This window comes from Rhinopithecus roxellana, chromosome 11 (assembly GCF_007565055.1).
Source record: "Rhinopithecus roxellana isolate Shanxi Qingling chromosome 11, ASM756505v1, whole genome shotgun sequence".
Classification (NCBI taxonomy): Eukaryota; Metazoa; Chordata; class Mammalia; order Primates; family Cercopithecidae; genus Rhinopithecus; species Rhinopithecus roxellana.
In genome coordinates, this window is record NC_044559.1 from 130,237,292 (window position 1) to 130,261,053 (window position 23,762).

General features: G+C 45.5%; 1 protein-coding gene across 4 annotated transcripts in view; it reads right to left on the reverse strand.

Moving 5' to 3' along the window:
- Positions 1-19,929, reverse strand: part of LRMDA (leucine rich melanocyte differentiation associated) — a 1,147,456-nt gene extending 1,127,527 nt beyond the window's left edge. For 3 of the 4 annotated variants that reach the window (XM_030940313.1, XM_030940311.1, XM_030940314.1), the window contains exons 1-2: positions 19,799-19,914; positions 12,736-12,836 (exon numbers count right to left, since the gene is read on the reverse strand). In XM_030940313.1, coding sequence (XP_030796173.1) covers positions 12,736-12,836; positions 19,799-19,828 — 131 coding nt within the window. In that variant the 5' untranslated portion in view covers positions 19,829-19,914. Of the gene's footprint in view, positions 1-12,735; positions 12,837-19,798 lie in introns of all 4 variants that reach the window. The other variant, XM_030940310.1, reaches the window with a different exon arrangement.
- Positions 19,930-23,762: the final 3,833 nt, after the last annotated feature.

Consider the following 23,762-nt stretch of genomic DNA (forward strand, 5'->3'; position numbering starts at 1 on the left):
AGGTGATTTTTCATGTCTTGTCAAAGAAATCTTTTATTCTATTTGCTCTGCATTAACATGTTACATTTATTGATCAAGGGCCTGTTCGGCAGCCACAGCAGGGCACTGAGCTCTCCATGCCTACAGGGCTTTGATGTCCCGGTGACATTCGAGCCCGAATAATGCACATACTAAATGGATTTAATGCAGAAATGTGTTTGGGCCTGACAGTTACATTAATAACAGCCCCTCACACTGATAAATATGCAATTGCTACTATTAAGAGTTACCCAATTACGGGGAAAATATTTCTCTACCTTATAAATAAATCCATCAAGGAAAAAGAAAGTTTTAACAATGGTGCATTTTCTTAAAACACTTCTCCAGCTGCAGGAAATGGGCCGTGTGGGGGTTAACACCCCCTCTCCTGCCCTCCCTCCAATTGTTTTTAATAAGTCTTGCTTTATCTCAAGAATGGTTTGGTGACTTTTTTTTTCTTTTAAACCTCTTTTGTTGGTCTTCCCTGTTCTACCCGTCTCTTGTTTCTTCAGAACCAGAGAAAAAGCAGACACCCAGGAGACTGAAAAATTGGGTTCTGTATAAACTCAGCAAGGAACTTAGGGGAGGTGGTGCAGAAGTGGGGGCACGTAGCTGATCTCCATAATGATGGGTCTGGAGGAGGAGCTTTAAAAAAAAAAAGAAAGAAAAAGAAAACTCGACGCGAAACCTGAACATGTATGTGTCTCTCTCTCATTTAAAACCCTAAGTGACCTTGTGCTAGGGCAGTGACGGGGGTGGGGGTGTGAAGGGGAAGAGAAAGCAGCTGGGATGGAAGAAACCTTTTATTAGAAAAGTCTCGGCCAGGCAGAATTTGTAGTTATTATATCCCTGCAATTAAACACAGACACTCAGCAAAAAGCATAATCACTCCCCTTTCATCATCAAGGAGCGGGGAACAGCTGAAATCACCAACACTGCAGTCCCTGAGGAGAGGAAAGAGGCCTTTCAGATGGTGGGTGTGTGCACGCAAGTGAGTTCATGTGCAAATACACACACACCCCCCACGCACCTCTTCTTTTCCCTTCAGACTCAGAATTCAAGCATGCAGTTGTCCATCTCAAGGTCCCCCAGTCCCAAGGCTGGCACCACAGTCAGCAGTTGCTGAGCCATTTGTCCCACCGCTGCAACCTTTGATCTGAACCACACCTCACAGAGCAAGGGAGAGGAAGAAAGAAGATAAGTTCTCTGGAAAACTCCCACCTCCCAGGCCTCATGAGGTCCTGCCTCGCCAAACTTTCCAATCAGAAAGGTTTTACAGAAATGGGAGAGAGCAGGAAATGCTATATACATGACTCCAGGGCCTCCAGCGTCTTGAACTCAGAGCAACAAAACCTACTCAGACCCTGGTATAGTGACTTCCACAGGCATTTAATGATTCAAAAAAAAAAAAAAAAGAAGGAAACTTCCCCCCTACCCCCAAAAGTAAATACAGGCTTGGCAGTAGCTGTCTTCTCCCACACACAGAAAAAAGATTTACACCCTGAAAAGCAGTTTAGGATAACCATAAAGCTGAAGTCAGACCACTGGGGCCATTTAATCCCAGCTCTCCCATTTAACCATCAGGGTGGTCTCAGGCAATTACTCTGCTACTCTGGGTCTCAGTCGTTTCATCTGTAAAATGTGGATAAGAACAGCTCCATTCTCAAAATGTTGTCAGGAGTAAACGAGATAACATATGTAAGTGTTCTGCCCAGGCATGGCATGTAGTGCATACTTGATAATGTTGGCTGAAAATAAACATGACTTTTTTTTGAGATGGATTCTCACTCTGTTGCCCAGGCTGGAGTACAGTGGCACAATCTTGGCTCACTACAACTTCCGCTTCCTGGGTTCAAACAATTCTCCTGCTTCAGCCTCTCGAGTAGCTGGGATTACAAGCACATGCCATCACACCTGGCTAAGTTTTGTGTTTTTAGTAGAGATGGGGTTTCACCATGTTGGCCAGGCTGGTCTTGAACTCCTGACCTCAAGTGATCTGCCCGCCTCAGTATCACAAAATGCTGGGATTATAGGCGTGAGCCACTATGCCCGGCCTAAACATGACTTCTGATGTCATCTGTCTGACTCTCTGTCCCTCGACTGCTTTGGAGAGTAGAGCCAGTCTTTCGGTATTATGGGCAAGTCTCCTTTATTATGAAGCTCATCAAGAGAACCATTCTGCCAGCTATCTCCAAAAGGGCACCAGAGGTCTTTCTCGACAGGCTGAAGTTGGCATGGGGGAGGAAGGATTCCTTTCATCCAAAGCTGTCCTATGCCCTGACATTTGGCATCCCTGGCCTCACCCACTAAATGCTACTAGAGCCCATCCCCATCACTGTGACAACAGAATGCCTTCTACAGTGGCAGAATTTCCTGGTTGAGAACTTGAAGGTCTAGCAAGTAGAAAGTTTGAAAGGGTTAAATTCTCCAGTCTCCTTCCTAACACCCCCAAATCACCACTACTCCTAACAGTCACCCTGACAATTTGGAAGGCAGCACCACTCACATGCCCAATAATGTCCTCAGAACAGAAAGCAGGGCAGAGGGGGAGGGTGGGGCAGTGGGGCCCAAATTCCAAACAGCTCAGGGAGAGAGACAGACTTTACAAGACAGGAAAATAAACCCCAAGATTCTGGGACAGCAAAATGGGTGAGAGGGGAAATAAAATGCATTATCAAAAAGTCTAGGAATGTCTTATATTAGAGGCAAACGCTGCAGGAAATATGGAGACAACGTTTATGAAAGCACTTTCTAAATCATATCGCAAGTTACAGGGATCATCATCATTCAAGAAAGTGAACCTCAGGGAAGTCCTGTAGCCGCTTAGCAACTCTCTCCAGTTGCCCACCACCTCCTGGACCAGTCTTACCGTGGCACAATGCATCATTTTCTCTGGGTGGAAATCCAGGAAGTCAGGAAGCCTTAGGGAGGAGGGAGTGCCACAAAAACCACCCTCACAGTGGCCTGAAACCTGCTGCCTTAGTGCTCTTCCCTCCCTTATTGAGTCAGATTTTTGTTTGTTTGTTGTCGAGATTGGGTCTTGCTCTGTCACCCAAGCTGGAGTGCAGTAGCACAAACACAGCTCACTGCATCCTCTACCTTCCAGGCTCAAGCGATCCTCCCACCTCAGCCTCCCAAGTAGCTGAAACTATAGGTGCATGCCACCACACCCAGCTAATTTTGTGTATTTTTTGCAGAGATGGGGTCTTGCTATTTTCCCCAGGCTGGTTTCAACCTGGGCTCAACTGAGCCTCCCAAAGTGCTGGGTTACAGGTGTGTGCCACCCTGCCCAAGCTAGTCAGACTATTTTGATGCTTCTACAGGCAGGGAGGTCACTCCAGAAAGTCTAAGTAAAGGGAATCAAAGTCTTCTAAGTGAAATTTTTTTTTTTTAGATGGAGTCTTGCTTTGTTGCCCAGGCTGGTGTGCAGTGGTGTGATCTTGGCTCATTGCAACCTCCACCTCCCAGGTTCAAGGAATTCTCCTACCTCAGCCTTCCAAGTAGCTAGGATTATAAGCACTCATCACCATGCCCTGCTAATTCTTGTACTTTTAGTAGAGATGGGATTTCACCACGTTGGCCAAGCTGGTTACAACTGAGACATTATACATCACCCACCAAGTCATTTTCCACTTTACCTTTTGATTGTATGTTCTGGTGGTACCTGGAGACACCAGGATGGCCAGTGATATTCTTAGAACAAAAATATTTCTTTTACTGCATTGCTCAGTTTAAAGAGAACACTGGTTCTAACATACAGAGTACCTTGCCTCCTAGGATCAGTCAGAATATATCAATGCCCTAGAACTACATTGAAAATTCACTAACAATTTATCTTCTAAAGCCTATCTTTTCTACCACCATCTCTTCTGCTCAAGGCTTACAGACATGAGCTCTGTTGCCTCCCCTACCCCAATATCAGCATGTTTCCCAAATAAGATCACTACATTTGGGGTTGGAAATAAATATGAATAAGGCCCTTGGCTGCAAAGCCAATATTTAATGAAGACCCACTACCAACAGAACATGTCCTTTGAACTGTTCTCCTGAGAGTCTGGGTGGGGAATTTTCTCTCCCCAATCCCACTGGAACATGATCAAATATATGCTCCTAGCTGGCAGGGATAAAAAATATATATGAGGTGAGCTGGTTTAGCCTATGGAATACCAGGGACAGTTGGAAAGCTAAGGTATTTATATTAGTTAGGATAGTGTAGATTATGCTACATTAACAAGTAACTCCAAAATCTTATAACACAGATTTATTTATCATTCAAAATCTATGTCCACAATAGATAAGCAAATGGTTATACTCATTCTGGTCAGAACCCAAGACTGATGATCATATTACTAAAAGATGAAGTGGCAAATCATTCACTGGCTCTTACAGATTCTGCCCAGTGGTCAACCAAAGAACACTGAGATGTGCAAACACATTATGTGTTGAAGAAGATGAAATCCTGAATATCTGTCAGGAGCCTCAATGACAACCATAGTGAAATGGCCCCCATGGAGGGTCAAGCCCAGGCTCTTAGCCTCACTAGCACCATGTTCTAAGCACTAACTATGTTTACTAAAGACCTATTATATGCCAGGTAATTTAGAAGGCACATTACACACAGCACTCAACATTTCTGCAATTAGCCCAAGGTCAGTTAACCAACAGGTGAGTGACAGAAGCAGGATTTCAAACCAGGATGGCCCAACCCAAAGTCTTGGTTCTTTTCATTACACTGCCCATCTTAACAACAAAGCAGCAAGTTAACAGCCCAGCTCTGTCTAGCAGTTCACAACAGAGACACAGAAAGTATGGTGTGTCTGTCCTCAAAGCAGCTCTGACGGTACTCCAGGTGTCTGCCTCATTGCCTGCAGCAGGGGAGAAAGAGCAAGGCTGCTGTTTCTTTTCTGAAGTTTCCCAAACTCCAAAGGCCTTTACCCTCATCTTGGCCAAAGCCAAGGAAGCAACAAGCAAGCTCTACCTAAGAAATTTTCTCCTAAGCAATTCTCCAGCCCAAGTATTTATCAGAGTGATGCTAAGTAAGATGCAGCTGCAAAGAATTTAATTTTTAAAATGTAAGCTTCCCGTTGCCATAGATCAATTAAACCTTCTTAATTTTATTGCCAGGTTGACATGGGAATATTTATCACTGTTTGCCATGGGAGCTCTGCTCTGCCACTGTGTTCAACAAGCTAAGCAGTCAGCCCACTCAGGGCCCCTGGGGCAGGGGAATGGGGCCACCAAGGAGAACTCTGCCCTGCCCCAATCAGGGGAGATGGGAAACTAAAAAGCTGGAACAGTTCATTAAAATATCCTCTCTGCATTGAGCAGATTAAGGAACCAACACTGGCTAAAGCACAGAATTCTCTTTACTAATTAGCAAAGGAAAGGTAAAATATGGACAAGCTCAAGGAAGAATTTGGGACCATGGACATTCAAACACTCTTGGAAGGAGAAATTGGTATCACTTCTCCAGAGGGTAATCCGACATCTGTACCAAAGCTGCCCTATTTTGTCTAGGAATCTGTAAAAGCAACTAATCAGAGACATACTCATTAATGAGTATTACAAAGATATTTATAGTAGAGCTATTTATAGTAGTAGAAATTTGGGGGAAAAAAAACAACTAAACATCCAACACTAAGGAATGACTTGAGAAACCATTAACAATTGTGATACAGGCTGGGCATGGTGGCTCATGCCTGCAATCCCAGCACTTTGGCTGAGGTTAGAGGATCACTTGAGCCCAGGAGTTCAAGACCAGCCTGGGAAACATAGGGAGATCCCACCTCTACAAAATTTAACAACAACAACAAAATTAGCCGGACATGGTGGTGCATACCCATAGTCCCAGCTACTCAAGGGGCTGAGGTGGGAGGATCGTTTGAACCTGGGAGGTTGAGGTTGCAGTGAGTCATGATCGTTCCACTGCATTCCAGCCTGGGTGACAGAGTGAGACCCTGTATCAAGAAAACATTGTAAAGCAGTAAAGTATTTATTGAGATGGGGAAATACTTCCAAAACAATGTAAACAATGGCATCATTTTTTAAAGTATTTGGCATTGTAAAAGACTAGGAAGACAATACAATGATAACAATGGTGATTTCTGGTTGGTAAGATTATCAGTGACTTGAGAGGAACACGGTTTCCTTCATACTTTCTCTGGGTTTTCCAATATTTCTATATTAATTACTGTTACTCTTATAAGAAAAAAATTATCTTCAAAAATAAAGAACTTAAATACAATTTCACACAGATGTAGACATTGGACTCACATTCACTAATGCATTCAATTTCAAGGGACAAAATGTCATGCCTCCTGGCTGTTACCTGATCAGCTCCCTAAACCCTCTATCCTCATTCCAGGGTGGATGGCAAGACCCTGACCCTGAGAATTGAGTCCAGAGAACTCAATCCAGTTCACAGTCACTATGGCTGACCTGGTTCCTGGCCGATCACAGCAGGAAGAATCAGATCTAGGCTGAAAGAGCAGAAGAAAGGAATGTGTGAGCCTTTTAAGGGAGCCAGAAATTTCATTTGGGCCTGTTTTCTTGCTTCCGTTTCCAATTTCTAACCTGACAGGGTACACACTGGCTCCAATAACTTTAAATCCCCCCCAGGAAAGAGTCACAAAAACAATACAGCCTGAAATCCATGACCTTCTACATAGAGAGGTCACCAGTTTACTGTTGGACAATCCAACTAACACAGAAGTGGATTTGCCATAGTTAATGCAGGAAAGAAGACTTTGAAGCATAATGGGAAGAAAAAAATACGTACAGTAACTTCAAACAAAAGTCCAGAACTTACAAATCCATAACTACCCTCCCTTCCAGCATAAACAGGCGGTCATAGTAGAATCAGCAGAACTATCTCTTTTATGAATGAGATTAACAATGATTGTGGATGGTAAGAATGAATGGCAAGGCTGGACATGGTGGCTCATGCCTGTAATCCCAGCACTTTGGGAGGCCAAGGCGGGCAGATCATGAAGTCAAGAGATCGAAACCATCCTGGCTAACATGGTGAAACCCCATCTCTACTAAATATACAAAAAATTAGCCAGACATGGTGGTGGGCACCTGTAGTCCCAGCTACTCAGGAGGCTGAGGTAGGAGAATGGTGTGAACCTGGGAGGCGGAGTTTGCAGTGAGCCGAGAGTGCACCACTGGACTCCAGCCTGGGTGACAGAGTGAGACTCCATCTCAAAAAACAAAAAACAACAACAAAAAAAAAAAAACAAAGAAGGATGTTCCTTACATGAGTGGTTGAAACCTGGTGCCTTTCTTCTAACTAACATCTTGGCAGGCAGTAAATACAAATCCAGCCACATAAAAAAAAATCACCCAAGCAGATCAATTAACAAATAGGGAGATTAAATAAATAATCAAAAATCTCCCAACAAAGAAAAGTCCAGGACCTGATGGCTTCACTAGTGAATTTTATCAAACATTTAAAGAACTAACATCAATCCTTCTCAAACACTTACAAACAATTGGAGAAGAGGGAATACTTTCAAACTTATTTAACAAGACCAACATTGTCCTGATACCAAAGCCAAACAAGGACACTACAAGAAAGCTACAAGCCAATATCCCTAATGAACATACAAGCAAAAACACTCAACACAATCAGCAAACCAAATTCAACAGCACATTAAAAGAATCATGCACCATCATCAAGTGGGATTTATCCCTGGAATGCAAGGATAGTTTAATATATGCAATCAATAAATGTGATGTACCACATTTAATGGTATATATACCACATTAACAGAATAAAGGATACCATATTAACAGAAAAAGCATTTGACAAAATTCAACATCCTTTCATAATAAAAACTCTCAATAAATTAAGTATAGAATGAATTTACCTCAACATAATAAAGGCCATATATGACAAGCCCACAGCTAACATCACACTCAACAGAAACAAGCCAAAAACTTTTCCTCTAAGATCAGGAATAAGGATGCCTACTCTCACCATTTCCATTCGGTATGGTAATAGAAGTCCTAGCCAGAGCAATTAGGCAAAAAAAGAAATAGGAGGCATGTAAATTGGAAAGGAAGAAGTAAAACTGTCTCTGTTTGCAGATGACATGATCTTATACATAGAAAACCATGAAGACTACACTAAAAAACTGTTAGAATAAACAAATTTAGTAAAGTTGCAGGATACAAAATCAACACACAAAAAGCAGCTGCATGCCTATACGCTAACAAAGAGTTATCCAAAAAAATTAATCCCATTTACAATAACATGAAAAAATAAAATATTGTTATAGGAATAAAATTTATTCCTATAAATTAACCAAAGAGGTAAAAGATCTGTACAATGAAAACTATAAAACATTGATGAAAAAAATGGAAAGATACACACATAAAGGAAGATATCCCATACGACCTAAAGCCATCAACAGGTTCAATGCAATCCTTATCAAAATTCCAATAGCATTTTTCACAGAAATAGAAAAAAAATCCTAAAATTCATGTGACACAAAAGACTCCAAATAGAGCAACGTTGAGCAAAAAGAACAAAGCTAGAGGCATCACACTACCTGACTTCAAAACATATTACAACGCTGTAATTATCAAAACAATACATACTAACATAAAAACAGACATATAGACCAATGGAATAAAATAGAGAGCCCAGAAATACATTTACGCATTGACAGTCAATTGATCTTCAACAAAGGTGCCAAGAACACCCAAAGGGGAAAGAACAGTCTCTTCAATAAATGGTGTTAGAAAAACTGGATATCCATATGTGGAAGAAAAAATTGATCTCTTATCTCATACCATATACAAAAAATTGATCCCTTTTCTCAGATCATATGCAAAAATCAACTCAAAATGGATTAAGAACTTAAACATAATGTAATGTACAGCATGGTGGCTATAGTTAATATCACTGTACTGTATACTTGAAATCTGCTAAGACAATAGATCATTCATGTTCTCTTCATACAAAAAAGGGAACTGTGTGAGGTAAAGGATATGTTAATTAGCTTCAGCTCAGTAATCATCTCACAATGTATGCATATATCAGAACATCATGTTGTATGCTACAGATACAACTTTTAGCTGTCAATTATGCCTCAATAAAGTTGGGAAAAGATTTAAAAATCACATGTTAGTATATGCATGGAATATCTCTGGAAGATGACACAAAAACTGAGTAACAATAGGTAAATGTACAAAGGGAACCTGGGAGGCTAAAGGACATGGTGTAAATGAGACTTTCTTCTCACTGCATGTTTGCTCCTTCTAAAGGTTGTGCCATGTGCATGTATTAACTATTTAAAAACTGAATAAACAGAACTCCTTGTCTAAAAGTAAACTTTGCCCTAAAACACAAATGTACTGCAGCTGATCTTGCAACCCAGAGGAGTGCAAAGTTTTTATTTATCAAGGTACTGCTCTGTTTAAGGCAATATCCTGATATGACTTTTAGAGGTTAAAAAAAAAAGCCTGTAGAGATGTTCTAGAAGGAGAGAAAAGGGTTAATTTTTCTGTATATAACAAGGGAAGAATTTTGTGCTTCTGAGGATAGCTCTGGAAAGATGGTAAGTGGCATGGAAAAGAGAGAAAGGGCCTGGGAGAAAGAGGCATTAGTCACATGCAGGAGGCCTGACCCTAATTAGAGGCACTGCCAGGGAGAAATTCTCTGTGGCAAGCAGAACCCCAAAAATGTCCAGGAACAGTGCTATCCCAAACTTATCTCCTGCTGTGTGCCACAATTACCACCCAACCCTCTTCACTACACCTTCAGCTAGCAGTACAAGTCAGTATGTAATAACGTGGTGTTGGGCTTTGGAAAAATGAAGGGGATATCCCAAGTGGGGCCAGGTAGGCTGCTCAAGAGGAAGAATAGCAGACAACAGAGCCGAAATATGGTCAGGGAGCTGCAGTGTGCTGGGTGCAAGGCAGTCTGACTGGGAAACATGCTCCCTGCAATCCCATGGAAATAGTGAGGGGCAGAGGGGCCTAGGGAGAAACTTTCTACAGAACATGGGATATGGATTTACAATATTTCATTTGGATATCATGATCCCTGAAGCCTAGAGAGCTTGGGTCATCCACTCCATCCCCACTCATTTGGAAGGTAAGTTTAGAATCTCCTGTCTCTTCTCTTCTCCCTATTTTCTCCCTCTCCTGCTTAATTGCGCGCGCTCGCTCTCTCTCTCTCTCTCTCTCTCTCTCTATTTTGAGACAGAGTTTCACTCTTGCTGCCCAGGCTGGAGTACAATGGTGTGATCTCAGCTCACTGCAAACTCCACCTCCCAGGTTCAAGCAATTCTTCTGCCTCAGCCTCCCAAGTAGCTGGGATTACAGGCATCCGCCACCATGCTCAGCTAATTTTTTGTATTTTTAGTAGAAACGGGGTTTCACCACATTGGCAAAGCTGGTCTTGAACTCATGACCTCAGGTGATTTGCCCGGCTTGGTCTCCCAAACTGCTGGGATTATAGGCGTGAGTCACTATGCCCAGCCTCTGCTTATTCTTTTTAAGAGGAATTAGCTAAGCATCTAAAACATCTTAGATGTTGATTCAGCTGAAGGCAAAGATAGAGACCAGTGCCCAAATAAGCTCAAATCTTCCTCTAACACCCCAGAGAAATAGTGTTGCCTCCCCTGCTCCTCCCTCCAATTAGGTAAATAAAGAAGATCAAAGGTGATCCACTCCCAAGCACACCCAACTCAAGTCAGGAGTGCTTTTCTCCATTCTGGTCTGCAGCTGTCTCCAGCATAACCAAGTCCTTAAACACAAACTTTTTCTGAACATTAGACCTCACCCCTCCACTGCTCATCCCTGCCCAAACTCAGCTACAATCCAGTGTGGAGCTCACACACTGACGACAACACGGACAAGAACAGGCTCCTACCAGATGTGAAACCAACTCAAACTCAACACTACAGAAATGTGTCTCCTCTCAACAAAGGAAAATACAAATCTTCGGTGTTCTCCTTCTGAATCCGCTCTTCAGCCACCCTCTTACTAAATTTTCCTGCATCTAGGATGTGTCATTTCCTACAATAAATCCATATAGATCCAGCCCCTCAGAGCCAACAGCCCCTTCTTGCCACACATACACACCTCCCAAGGTCCAGTCCCTCCTCTCCCAAAGAAGGTGGGGCCCCTGGACATCACAAAGATGGTTGTGTTTCCTCAGACCTGACAGCCCAGTCCCATGACCCGCATACACTGATGCTCCCTCATGGGGCCCAGCCTCCTCAAACCCACATCTGGCTCCCACTAACTACTCAGGGCAACCACAACCCCGAGCCCCAGTGCCTTGAGCCCCTGGGGGCTGGTCACACAGGAGGAACTCCTTCCATGCCCAGGAAAGGGAGCCTTTTGCCTGAGTCTGCTCTGGGAAGCTGGAGCACTCAAAAAAAGTGCTCAGAAAAAGAGATCTCAAAAAAAAATCCTTCATTTCTCTAGAGTCAGCATGTATTTATTTGGCTTCCTCTCATCGCTGTGTGCTACTTTACAACTTGTCAGTTTCCACCTCTCCCCAGATGCACAAAAACCCTTTGGGAGTAAGGAAGAATACAGAGACAGTGGCCACTCTCCATCCACCACAACCCTCAGGGTGCCCCTTTCCTGGAGACGGCGCAGCTCTGTGTGGCCGCGTACTCCCGAGCAGCATCCGAGGAGTTCCGCTGGCTGACCTCAAACAAATTCTCTTTTACCTCTTGTGCCTTATTGCTCTGAGTTGTGTTCAGTTTCCCTCAAATTTCTAATTCCCAAGTATCCAGATTCAGCAGTGGGAAATGAAGACTCCAAGGCCTAGAAGCAGGAAAGTGCCTGGGCCCTGGAATGGAATTCAGGTTCCTCATCTCTCCTTTGACCCCAGAACAGTCTGTCCCACTCAGAGGGCAGCACAGCTCTCAAGGAGAGCACTGAGGAAAAAGCCCTGGGTGGCACCAGCTTGTTAGGAGAAAAGCAATCGCCCTGCCTGACCCCTGCTCTTATCCCACTGACACCTGCTTTCCAAGTACCTCTTACTTCTCTCCTCCAAGCCCCCAAATCAGGCACAAGGCATAACCTTTTAGGGAGAAAGGAAATAACTGCCTGTATTCTCCACTGGAATAATATACAAGATCACACTTACCTTTGCCAAGACTTGAACAGTTGTCAGAGAGTTTCCCTCCCACCCACCCCACACCAACAGTGTTTAAATTGCTTTGAAACACCATCTGGGAGACATTATCATCACAAACATTTAAAGCTCCAATTCATAAAAAGGCAAAAGAAAGAAAACACACACATACACACACCCTACCTGTGACTCGATGAATGTTTTGGGACATGTGTTTATCCTAAAAAAAGCACACCTAGACACCCCAAAACACTCTTGCAAGCTCCATCTCATTCCTTCCCCAAGAGTATTCTGACCTGTCTACACAGGTATCCATGAAAAATGAAAAGAACACAGTGAAAATATGATGACCCTCTCATAGGAACTGGTATGAAATGGATGAGGCTCAACATGCTGCCTAGGCATCTTCAGCAGCACAAAAAAAGGCAGCCAAGGAATCACCGGACACAGTCAAACCTTTGGGGCGTGATTCCACACCTCTCAGAGCCTCCTGCTGAATAAAAGGCCACCCTATGTGGAGTTGGAATATTTGACTTTTATCTGCCAGCCCTAAAGTACCCGGGAGGACTGGGCCTCCCAGGCCTGGCCTACATCTTGTGAAGGTTACATACCTCAGAAGGTTAAAGCTCAGATCAAGCCTCTTTGCAAAATGTCCACAGTCCCTGCCAAGGTGCTCTGGAATTTCTCTGCAGTCCTGGCCTATGTAGGACACCTGGAAATTAAATGGAACAGAAACAATGTGGCAAACGGAAATCACCCAGCTGCTCCCAACCCTGAAATTATTGATCCAATGATTGCTTCTGCAACTTGAAACGCATGTTTCTCACACACAAAAAGGCCACATTTGTAACTCTTTCCCTGATCAAATCAGCTTTGGGGGCTCCAAGGACACCACCAACAGTTCCCCTTTCCTGGTGCAGTTAACATGATGGAGACTAATCCCAGGACAATGGAAATTGGACTAAAATTGGCCAGATTCAGGTGTCCAAAAGAAACCTGAATATCAGGGCATGTTGATATAACTGCAACAATCGCCCTCTCACTCAGGGGCTTTTGCAACAGCTGCTCCTCTGTCCCTTCTTCTCCCTCCCCTCCACTGCCCCCCAGTACCCTGGTATGCACATTACCTCATCAAACACACAGCAGGTGCACTTGCCAGCATTCAACCTTCAGGGTGCTGGAACAAACAGGGTTGGAAAAGAAAACCTCCCCAGACCACCAATCCCACCCAGTTGCCACCATGTACAAAATGCCCTCCACACCCAAAAAAAGCTGATTTGCAGGCCACAGGGCAACAATGTGTGCCCGGGGCTCCTGAATGTCCCTCCTCCAGAGGCCTTTGGCAGTCAATCCCACTCTGTGCACAAAGTTGTTTCCCTGGGCATTCTTCTATCTATTACAGATTATTTATTATTAAGTACCTGTATGTGCCCAAATATTAAAAGGCTGAGCTGAACTGAATCTGAACTGATTCCAGAACTGACGCCTGTGAGAAGGTCAGTGGGCTTTCTCACTACCCTAATCACCCAGTTTTTGGAACCCATTTTTACAGACAGCACTCTGTGGGCAGACTGGCAACTAATCCCCAAACCATAAAATAAACCCATGGGGCTGAGCTGACCAATGAGCCACAATGCACGCTGTTTCCCTAAAGTACAACATGCTTAACCCCCAGCTCGAAATCCAAGCCCAACACACGGCTACAACCTTCTTCTGGTTTCCCTACAAATCACATTCTTCCACATATACAGACAAAGATCTCTTAGAATGAGAAAGAGATTCCCCAGGAGGTGTTTCCTCATGGGAAACGAGACTACGGTGACCATCTTACATCCTCAGATACTAGGTTCAACCATGTGAGCTATGAATATCCATTTTAGAACCACAAAATAGCTCTTTTACATGGTTCAACCTAATATAAGCTACACTGAACCCTGACACCCTCAACATCTCCAGTCACCTCTCAACCTTCTCCTATCCACTAAGGACAAACTGCTGACAATGCAATATCCTATATCCACTCTCCTTCAGTAACTTCATTCTAGGAGAGAAAAGAAGGAGAAAGAACAGAAAAATAGCTGACTCCAATAAAGTAATTTTGACTCAAGAAGATATAGGCTAAAAAATAAAGGACTCTTAAGTTCAATCTAGCAGTCTCTCCTCTTTCTACCTGGGGTCCATCTTTCTTCACAGTTCTTTGTGTAATAAATTAAGTTCTGCTTCCAAGCTGAGAGAGAAATAACACGCCAAAGAGAGACTGTGGCTATAAGGCTCTAGTCCATCTGGGGACTTCGATCCCCCTCAGGATCTCTGCTTAATCAGCAGCTTCTTCTGTATTGTACATTCACAGTGAACCCCAGGCCCATGGCACCAGAAAATCCATCCCATTCACCCCAGCCTGCACCACTATCTTGTACATATTATCAGTCAAGACCTCTATGATATATATAGTAGAAACATTGAGTTTTAGATGCAGAAACTGAGTTCTTTCCTCTTAGAATGGCCAAGGACTAAATCTCATAGAGACCCAGTTTGTCAAAACTTCTTATGTTTTATACAAGGAAACTAAGACTCCAGAGGCCTGCCTAGCACAATACAGCTTCTTAGTGACAGAGCCCAGATCAAGTCCTATACCATAAATAAGGACTTCCAACTTGGGGGCCATGGAGTGTTTACAAATCCACATGTGGGTTTGAGATTTCTTTTTTTTTTTTTTTTTTTTCTTTTTCTTTGTAAGAGATGGGGTTTCGCTGTGTTGCTCAGGCTGATCTCTAACTCTGAACTCAAGCAATCCCCCCACCTCAGCCTCCCAAAATAGCTGGAATTGCAGGTACAAGCCACCATGCCAGGCAGACACGAGTTTTCTTGATCAGCAAATGCCAATGGTGCATCTATCATCATGTTTTGGCTTCAAAAGGAGTCTTCTGAGCTGAAAGGGCAAGAACTTCTCCCATGGTGCTACAATGAGGGCCCAAGAAGAGTGTTAGAGCCTGGGAAAAGAGAGGGATATTTGCTTCCCTTTTTCTTCTTTAGGAGTTCCATTCAAAGGAAACAGGAGCACCAAGGAGAGTTATCACCACAAAGCATTTGGATCACTCACAACATCTGATGAGATGTCAGCAGCCTGTTTCATTACATGGTCTTAACTATATGACATCCCAGGAAGACTAAGAAAAATACAAGTTGTTCTCATTGTTCTCAAATGTGAAGACCAAGTCTCAAAAGTTTAGCATGAGAACCAACTTGGTAAGTAATCTGCATGCTTAGATAACCCCTGTGGTAAAGTAGAAGCTTTTAGAGATGTGAGTTAAGCCGACCAGGCTGAAGGGCTCAAATCGGCTGGAAAAGGCTTAAAAGCAGCAAGCAGTCACTGCCAGATATTGCAAGCAACGCTTGAAACTAGAAAAAAGACTTAAGAAGTGCTTCTGAGGGAAGACATTACTTCTCAGGATGTCAGGAAGCTTCTTAGAGTACAGGACCACCTAATGTAAGATGCAAGGCCAGAAGAGCCAAACCAAAAATAGTTTGCTTCTTCAGCAAAAGGGAGATGGGATACAGAGATTAATATATCTTTTTTTTTTTTTTTTTTTTTTTTTTTTTTTGAGACGGAGTCTCGCTCTGCCGCCCAGGCTGGAGTGCAGTGGCCGGATCTCAGCTCACTGCAAGCCCCGCCTCCTGGGTTTACGCCATTCTCCTGCCTCAGCCTCCCAAGTAGCTGGGACTACAGGCGCCCGCCACCTCACCCGGCTAGTTTTTTTGTATTTTTTAGTAGAGACGGGGTTTCACCGTGTTAGCCAGGATGGTCTCGATCTCCTGACCTCGTGATCCGCCCGTCTCGGCCTCCCAAAGTGCTGGGATTACAGGCTTGAGCCACCGCGCCCGGCCGTAATATATCTTAAATGGCAAGAAGCAAGAGCATATTCAGAACACCACTGCATTTAGTCAATTACCTTGATTTAGACTGCATTGAGGAACAAAGATTCGAACTTATCATTTCTCTGTTTTCTATAATTTGTACCCTAAGACTTCCACCCTGTGTGGAATAATAGGAAGGGACACCATTACCAGGCAAATGAAAATATAACAAGTTAAAGATCCCTATGGAGAGGAAACTAGAAAGGGAAAGGAGAGTCTGGAAGGGGTCCCCATCCACATACACACCCAATCCCTCCGAGCTGAAGCTGCAGAAAATGACCAAACCTAGAAGACTGCAGGTTTCACTTTGCTTTGGGACTTTCTGGCTCCCAGGGCATTTCTGGAGATGAGTTTGTCAACAGTCAGATGTTGAGGAGATTATTTTATGATGCCTGCCCCTAGCCAGGGGTGGGAGATCCTCGATTTTAAATTTGTAATACTGAGCTGGGCACAGTGGTGCATACTCGTATTCCCAGCTACTCAGGAGGCTGAGGCAGGAAGACAGCTTGAGCTCAGGAGTTCAAGGGTGCAGTGAGCTATGATTGCGCCACTGCATGTCAGCCTGGGCAACAGAGCAAGCCCTTATCATTCATTCATAAATAAATAAGTGTATGTGTGGTATTGGAAGCGGTTGGAGTAGAAACAACCATAGGTAGAAATCTGATTCCCGGTACTGCCACTGCTATCTGTGTTGTCGCAGATAAGTCACCATCTTCGAGTCTGTTTCCTCTTCTGCAACTGGACTAACACTAACTCCTCCAAAGGTGTTAAGAATAATGTAAAAACCAACATGTATTAAATGCCTATCATGTGCTTGTTATCTATTCAATCCTCATGAAACAGCCCCATGCATATTATTGTCCCTATTGTACTTACAGGAATGCGATGAGCCAACATATTAAAAGTACACAACACTGTCCTTGGCACCCAGTGGCCACTCTGTTAAACAGCTGTTGAATGAGACCACTCTCCCCACAGAAGGGATTCATTATTCCAGTATCTCTTGGGCACAAGATTTCAGTGCCCAAATTCCAAGTTTGTATTTGTGTCTACAATCGTATTAAGTTGTCATAAGCTAGAGGAAAAGAGAAATGACTTAATGCTGAACATAAATGATGCATTCAAGCCAAGAGAAGCCAAATGAAGTCAGACCCATGGCAAATGAAAAGACTTTTACAGAGAAAAGCAATAGGAAGACTGCAACATCCCCAGGCATGTGGCATCACAGGCTTGTGGAGCTCCTAAAAACCAGCTCCACAGCAGTCAGCCCACAGTGGCCTTAAAAGCAGTGACTTGGCCGGGCGCGGTGGCTCAAGCCTGTAATCCCAGCACTTTGGGAGGCCGAGGCGGGCGGATCACGAGGTCAGGAGATCGAGACCATCCTGGCTAACACGGTGAAACCCCGTCTCTACTAAAAAAATACAAAAAACTAGCCGGGTGAGGTGGCGGGCGCCTGTAGTCCCAGCTACTTGGGAGGCTGAGGCAGGAGAATGGCGTAAACCCGGGAGGCGGAGCTTGCAGTGAGCTGAGATCCGGCCACTGCACTCCAGCCTGGGTGGCAGAGCGAGACTCCGTCTCAAAAAAAAAAAAAAAAAAAAAAAAAAAAAAAAAAAAAAAAAAAAAAAAGCAGTGACTTAACTTCAAGCCAAGCAGCATTCATCTCATTAAATTGTTTAATTGTATAGGGTTTTTTTTCTTTGCACTTAAACCATCCCTTTATTTGGGATTTATAGGTCTCTGGATATGGGAAATTTGTATCTGGCTTTATGTTTTTATATTTGAGTAACACTGTAATAAAAACTATATTCACACGATGGGCTCATGGGAAGTTTTGCGGGTTTCATTTTCCTCCCTTTAAGAAGGATCTACTAAAGTCTGACAAGTACTGTTCCATGCTACCCACATTCAAGGTGCTACCTCTTAAAACGGCAGCCATTAGAAATCACTGGGAGCAGAATGTCAAAAAAAAAACACACACACACACACACACACACAACCCTCCGGGGCCAGGCACTCAAATCCACTAACCTGGGCAGTTTGGGAAATGGGGCACTAAGACTCTCCAGGGGCATTTTCCCAACCTACCTTCTTAGCTCCTCCCCAGGCAACTCGGTCTAGTAAAACAGTCCCCAAGGGCCTAAAATGCTTCACCCACACTTCCATGAATGCCCTTGGGCTGTGTGGAGTAGGCTAAGAACAGGTGTTGCAGGAAAAATCAAATCTAGGAAACACAGGAAGAGCAAAGGGAAAGGAAGCACAGGAAAGTGCTCAGCCCCCTGAACTTGTAGCAAGGTACACCGGGAGAATACCACATCTGAAAACACAGAGACCCAGGGTCTGGGGGGCGGGGAACCCTCCTTCTTAGGTAGATACTCCAAGAGAAGGAAGAGGCCCTCTTGTCCAGCCCCTCCCTCCAGGCAGTCATAGTAACTCCCAGGAGAAAAAAAAAAACTCTTTCCCCGATGGCTGAACAAGACCGGTCATTTTTAGCCTCTCTGAAAGCTGGTAGCTCATTTTCGAACTCTAGTCTTTCTCCAGCTCTCTCCTCCCAGGCTGTGGGTCAAGGGACAGAGCCAGCATTCCTAAGCAACAAAAATGTTAAATAGGGTGGTGTACAGAGACAAAGGAAAGGCTTATTTCCAACAACACCTGGCATGGTGCCTGGCATACAGCAGGCACTCAATAAACATGTGTACCTGATGACAGGACTCTGGAAAAAAAGAAAACAGGCAGTGGCTACTTTAACGGGCAGCACAGATGGCCCTCACTGCATCTGTAGGAGCTGTAAAAACCCCTAGAACCTCCTCTAAGGAAGAATCATTCCCTTCAGCCCAAAGTAATCTCAAAATCCAATTGTGCCTGACACTACCTGCCTTAGGCAATCCAAGAGGAGAGCTTCAAAAACTCAGAACTATTTCTCCAGGGTGTGCAGGGAAAGGTGGGAAGTAAGAGGGCTCTGGCTTCATCAGAGAAGAGAAGAGGTTAAAGACAGAGAACTGGCTTTTTCAGCAGGTAAGAAAGACACCTGGTCCCAGCGTTGCTGGGTTCATCCCTCCAGCCATGAACACCTGAGGCTTCACTACAGAGCTAAAAGCATGTAAGTCTGGGTGTCTGGCACCCAGGGTTGAAACTGGCGTGTTGCCATTCGTCACAGACTCCTGTTCAAGAAATCGAGTGTGGAAATAGAACTGGAGGTCGGTAGCCTTCCATCAGCCTTTGGCTATGGCGTAGCCCATTCAGCGCAGGGCCCACCAGCACCCTCATCTCCAGGGATGTGCTGGGACTTTGGGTACCCTAGACACTTTTGCCTACATAAACCCCTTCCTCTATTTACAAATAAGTAAATTTATATATTACAACTGTATTGGTATAAAGATGACTATATATCAATGTGATTTATCAAAATGGATTATTTGACCAAAAGTTTTAAAAATTCGGATTATGAAATTGGAACATTTTCTGTGGGCCCCCAAAAGTACCGCTGGGCCTGCTCAGTGAGGCGCTAAGGGCAGAGGGAAGTGGGGGGAACGGGGGACCTTGGGGGTATTCTTCCCGCAGAGCCAGGGTGTGTGCCAGACCCGAAACAGGGTCTGTACTCGCCCCACTAGGGCGAACCTGAGCACCTGACGCTCACCGCCTGCAGACGCAGCCCCCTGAGGCGGGGTCACGGGTGTCTAGGCCCTGGGGAACCCCTGTGCGCCGCTGTTCCTCCCCACGCGGACTGCGCCCCGGGCGGAGGCGGGACTGGCCGGGACTTACTTGAGTTCCACTGACCACGAGCCCGGCCATGGCTGCCAGGACGCGGCGGGCGCGCGGCACGGAGCGCGGGGGCGCGGCGGCGGCGGTGGCAGCGGGGAGCGCGGTAGGGGAGCGCGGCGGGCGCACAGTTCCGCACTGGGCAGTCAGCTGACCCAGCGGAAGCCGGAGGCGCGGGCCGGCCGCGGGGACCTCAGCTCCACAGCGCGCCGCCGCCGCCGCCCCTCGGCCCGGCCCCCGCGCAGGTGAGCCCTGCCCGCCCGCTGCAACAGGTGGCCCGCAGCGCCCCGCGCCCCGACGGCGGCCTGACCCCGACTCCCCGCGCCCCTCCCTTCCCCGGGTGTCCCAATGCCCAACACTCCATGCCCACAACTTTATCGCGTTAGTCTGGGCCAGGCCTGAGGTGGGGGGATTCCTATCAGGGGCGCCCCTTCTGAGCCGTTAGCTGGGCTGTAGCCAGCCGGGCCTTTCCTGCATTTCGCAAGCTGCGTTACATAAGGGCCCTCAGCTGCAGCGAGCAGGGGCCTCTTGGCTGAACTCCCCTCCCCACCAAAGCTGGTAAGTTAGAAGGTTGAAGGACTCCTGGTGGGGCGGAGTTTCCATTTGTAGGAGGGGGTGATTGGGGGGGTTGAATTTCCCTGTAAATAAAACGTGGGCTTGGTTAAGACCACCCCATCCTTTCCCTGTGGCCTCTAAGAGTTGACAATAATAAACCCTGGGGAAGGATAATTGGCTGGTGACCCCAAGTTTCAGGCTTTTCTTCTCCTGCTCCTCAGAGGGAAAGAGATTTGTGAGGCTTAAAGTCATCAGTGGGGTCATTCGTGCTGTTCCCCACCCACCCCATCTGGAAGAGCTGGCCATGGGCCTCCTGTCTGGATGAAAGTAGGCCCAGTGGGCAGGTAAATCCCTAAACCCATGCCTGTTTTTCTCTGAAAGGATCCAAATTTTCTCCTTGCCTATTCTTGCCTCCAAGCCCAGGATGCACAAAGCTACCAGATATCAACTGGTTGTCATCTTACACTCCTGCTGCAGCTAAGAGCCACCCCAGCCTTAACTGGCATCGTCTCTCAGACAGCCCTGGTCCTAACACATTGTTAGGTGGGCCCTTGTCAGCATTTTGATGAGCAGTGTTGATCTCGGAGGGTTGACCTTCCTGCCCCTCTCTCAGCTGGGAGGAGCAGACTCAGAAGAGTGGAGCAGTAAGAATGCAGTCTTGACTGTGTTTACTTTGGGGAATTCCAGGAAATGCTGCAACAAAAGGTCCTGCAGGCCAAAAAAGAAAGCTTACCCTCCAGAGATAAGGGGATCAAAGGGAACCTTCCCAGGCCTGCTGGCCCAAGGACCAGCTTCCCCCGCCTCCTCCCTCCTTCTCTGCTGGACGCGCCCTCTCTGGTCCATTGTCCACTTTTGTCTGCTTTTCCGGCCTGAAAAGGAGGAAGTGAGCCCGGGCCCAGCCAGCACTCTGCCCTCCGCAGCTGCCTTTCAGCTCAGCTTTCCTAGAAGGGCTTTGACAGATAGAAGAGGACTTGTGGAAAGAGGCCCAAGCCGACTCAAAGATGAGATTAGAGAACGGCTCTCGCTTCCCGGACCAGAAGGGAGTTACTGAAGGTCATCTCATCCATCCCCCTGCCTCCATACACAGCTGGGTCGTCTGAGCATAGGCTGTTCTGCAGACACTACCAATGTCACCATAGTGGGCAGGTATCTTTCCCCCTTTCCACACCCTCTCACTACTATTGCCTCCTCCACATAGCCCCAGGGCAACCATTTTAAAAGCCCAATTTGATCCTACCTAAAATCTTTCAATGGCTCCTAATCAACTAATAATTAATACAGTTCAGAATCTCTAGTATGTCCCTGAAGATCTCTTATAATCCCATCAATTCTTACCTCTTCAGCCACGTGTCCCAGCTCTCCTGTCCTCTGATTGGTTTCGCAGAAGCTGTTAGTGTCGGCTGGAAATGCTTCCCCACCCACTGCTGTCTCTGTTCTGTGAACACATCAAGAAGGCCAGTTGATGGTGTGGGGAAGGATCATGTGCAGAAATCACAAAAAGTAAGATCACGATAGCTCTGTTGGAGGGGGGCTTTAGTGTTGGAACTGTAAACTGATAACAATAAGGAGTTATTGAAAGTTCTTGAGCAAAGTAGTTGTCTTAGTCTACTAGGGCTGCTATACCAAAATGCCATAAACTGAGTGCTTATAAACAATAGAAATTTATTTTTCACAGTTCTAGAGGCTGGGAAGCTGAAGATCACGGCACCCACAATTTGGTGTGTGGTGAGGGCCCATTTTCTGGTTCCTAGACAACGGCCTTCTTCCTGTGTCCTCAGATGGTAGAAGGGACAAGCTAGCTCCTGTGGGCCACATTTATAACAGCACTAATCCCATTCCTGAGGGCTCCACGCCAATGATCTAATCACCCCTCAAGGCTTCACCTCCTAAGACCTTGGAGGTTATGACTTCAACATACGAATTTGGGAGGAACACAAACGTTCAGACCGTAGCAGAAGTAATTTCCTGAATGCTGTTGGGGGAGGACACCAGCAGAAACAAACTGGATTCACCTGTCCTTATTCCTCAGCTTTATGGAGTTAGTCTTCAGAATAGAAGAACAAGGAGAAGGAGGAGGGGAAAGGAGAATAGAAGGAACAGAAGGGGGAAAGGGAGAGTGGTAAAAGGAAAAGAAAAATAATCTGTGTCCCTGGACCAAGGAAGATTGGAAGCCGGGAGGGGGAACATCCTTCTACCTCCTCATCACCGTTTCAAACAAAAACGAAGATTAAACAGAAATAGTGAAGATAGTGAAGTTCCTCCATAATGTAGCCCTCCCTTGGGGAGGGGAGAGAGCAAAAAAAAAAAAAACACACACACACACAAACAAAAACACTGAGATAAGACTGACCTAGGAGCTAGACAAATAATTCCTCCGGAATACAAAGAGTTTACAAGGGTGAAAATAACAGACAAGTCCCGTAGGGGCTTCGTCCTGAACACAGCTCTTTCTGCCCCAGCCACAGGAGCACTGAGGTAAAAGATGGGCTCATGCAGTCACGGTCCTCTCACACCATTCCATGACTCATTGAAAGTGAGCTGCAAGCTTCCTATCCTGCCCCATCTTACTTCACAGCCGCTGTTCCCCAGCTTCTGGCCTTGTGCTAGGCACTAGGGACATCTGTGACTAGTACACACTGTTCAGGAGAGACGCTCCGACTTGTACACAGACATTCACAGCACTGTGTCAACAAGAAGTGCTGTCATTGTGATCCTGTTTTCTGAACCCCAAATTGAAGCCATAGCCCAGCTTGTACAAGTGCACTCAGGAGGACCACAAGACAGAAAGGGCAAATCGAACCTACGCTGACCACCCTGAGCCTGTGAATTCTGGAGCTCTGACAGGCACATGGAGAGCAACAAGGTTCAACTCATACAACTGGAGATTTCCTTATCGCCCTTGATGAAGAGGGCAATATTTTATTCCTATTGTCATCATTGTTATTCTGCTTTGGCAGAAGAGGCCCTTTGCCTTAGAGTCTTTCCTCCATCACATTCCTGGGGACAAAAAGGAAGATCCTGTTTATTTCCAATCAAGGGAGTTGATTCTGGGGTCGGCCAGAACCAGGGAAACAGGAACTGATTCCTTAAATCTTCCAACTCTGCATTAGCAGCTGAAAGAAGAACAGGGCCAGTTAACAAAGTTTTGTGAGAATTCCTAACTATCCTTAGCTGCATTTATCTTCAGCCTGGCTTCATTTCTTTCAGGCCCAGCCCCTGGGCAGGTTAAGATGGTTGCTGTAATTAATCATGCCCTGGGCCCTAGTTCAGACTCACCACATTCAGATTTCAATTAAAAAAAAAAAAAAGCGGGGTGTCTGCTTAAGAAATGCTCTGCTTATGAAATGCTCTTTGTTGCTGAAGCAGCCCCCTTTCAGCCTAAAGGAGAAAGTCTAGGAAGTGCAGGAAAGAA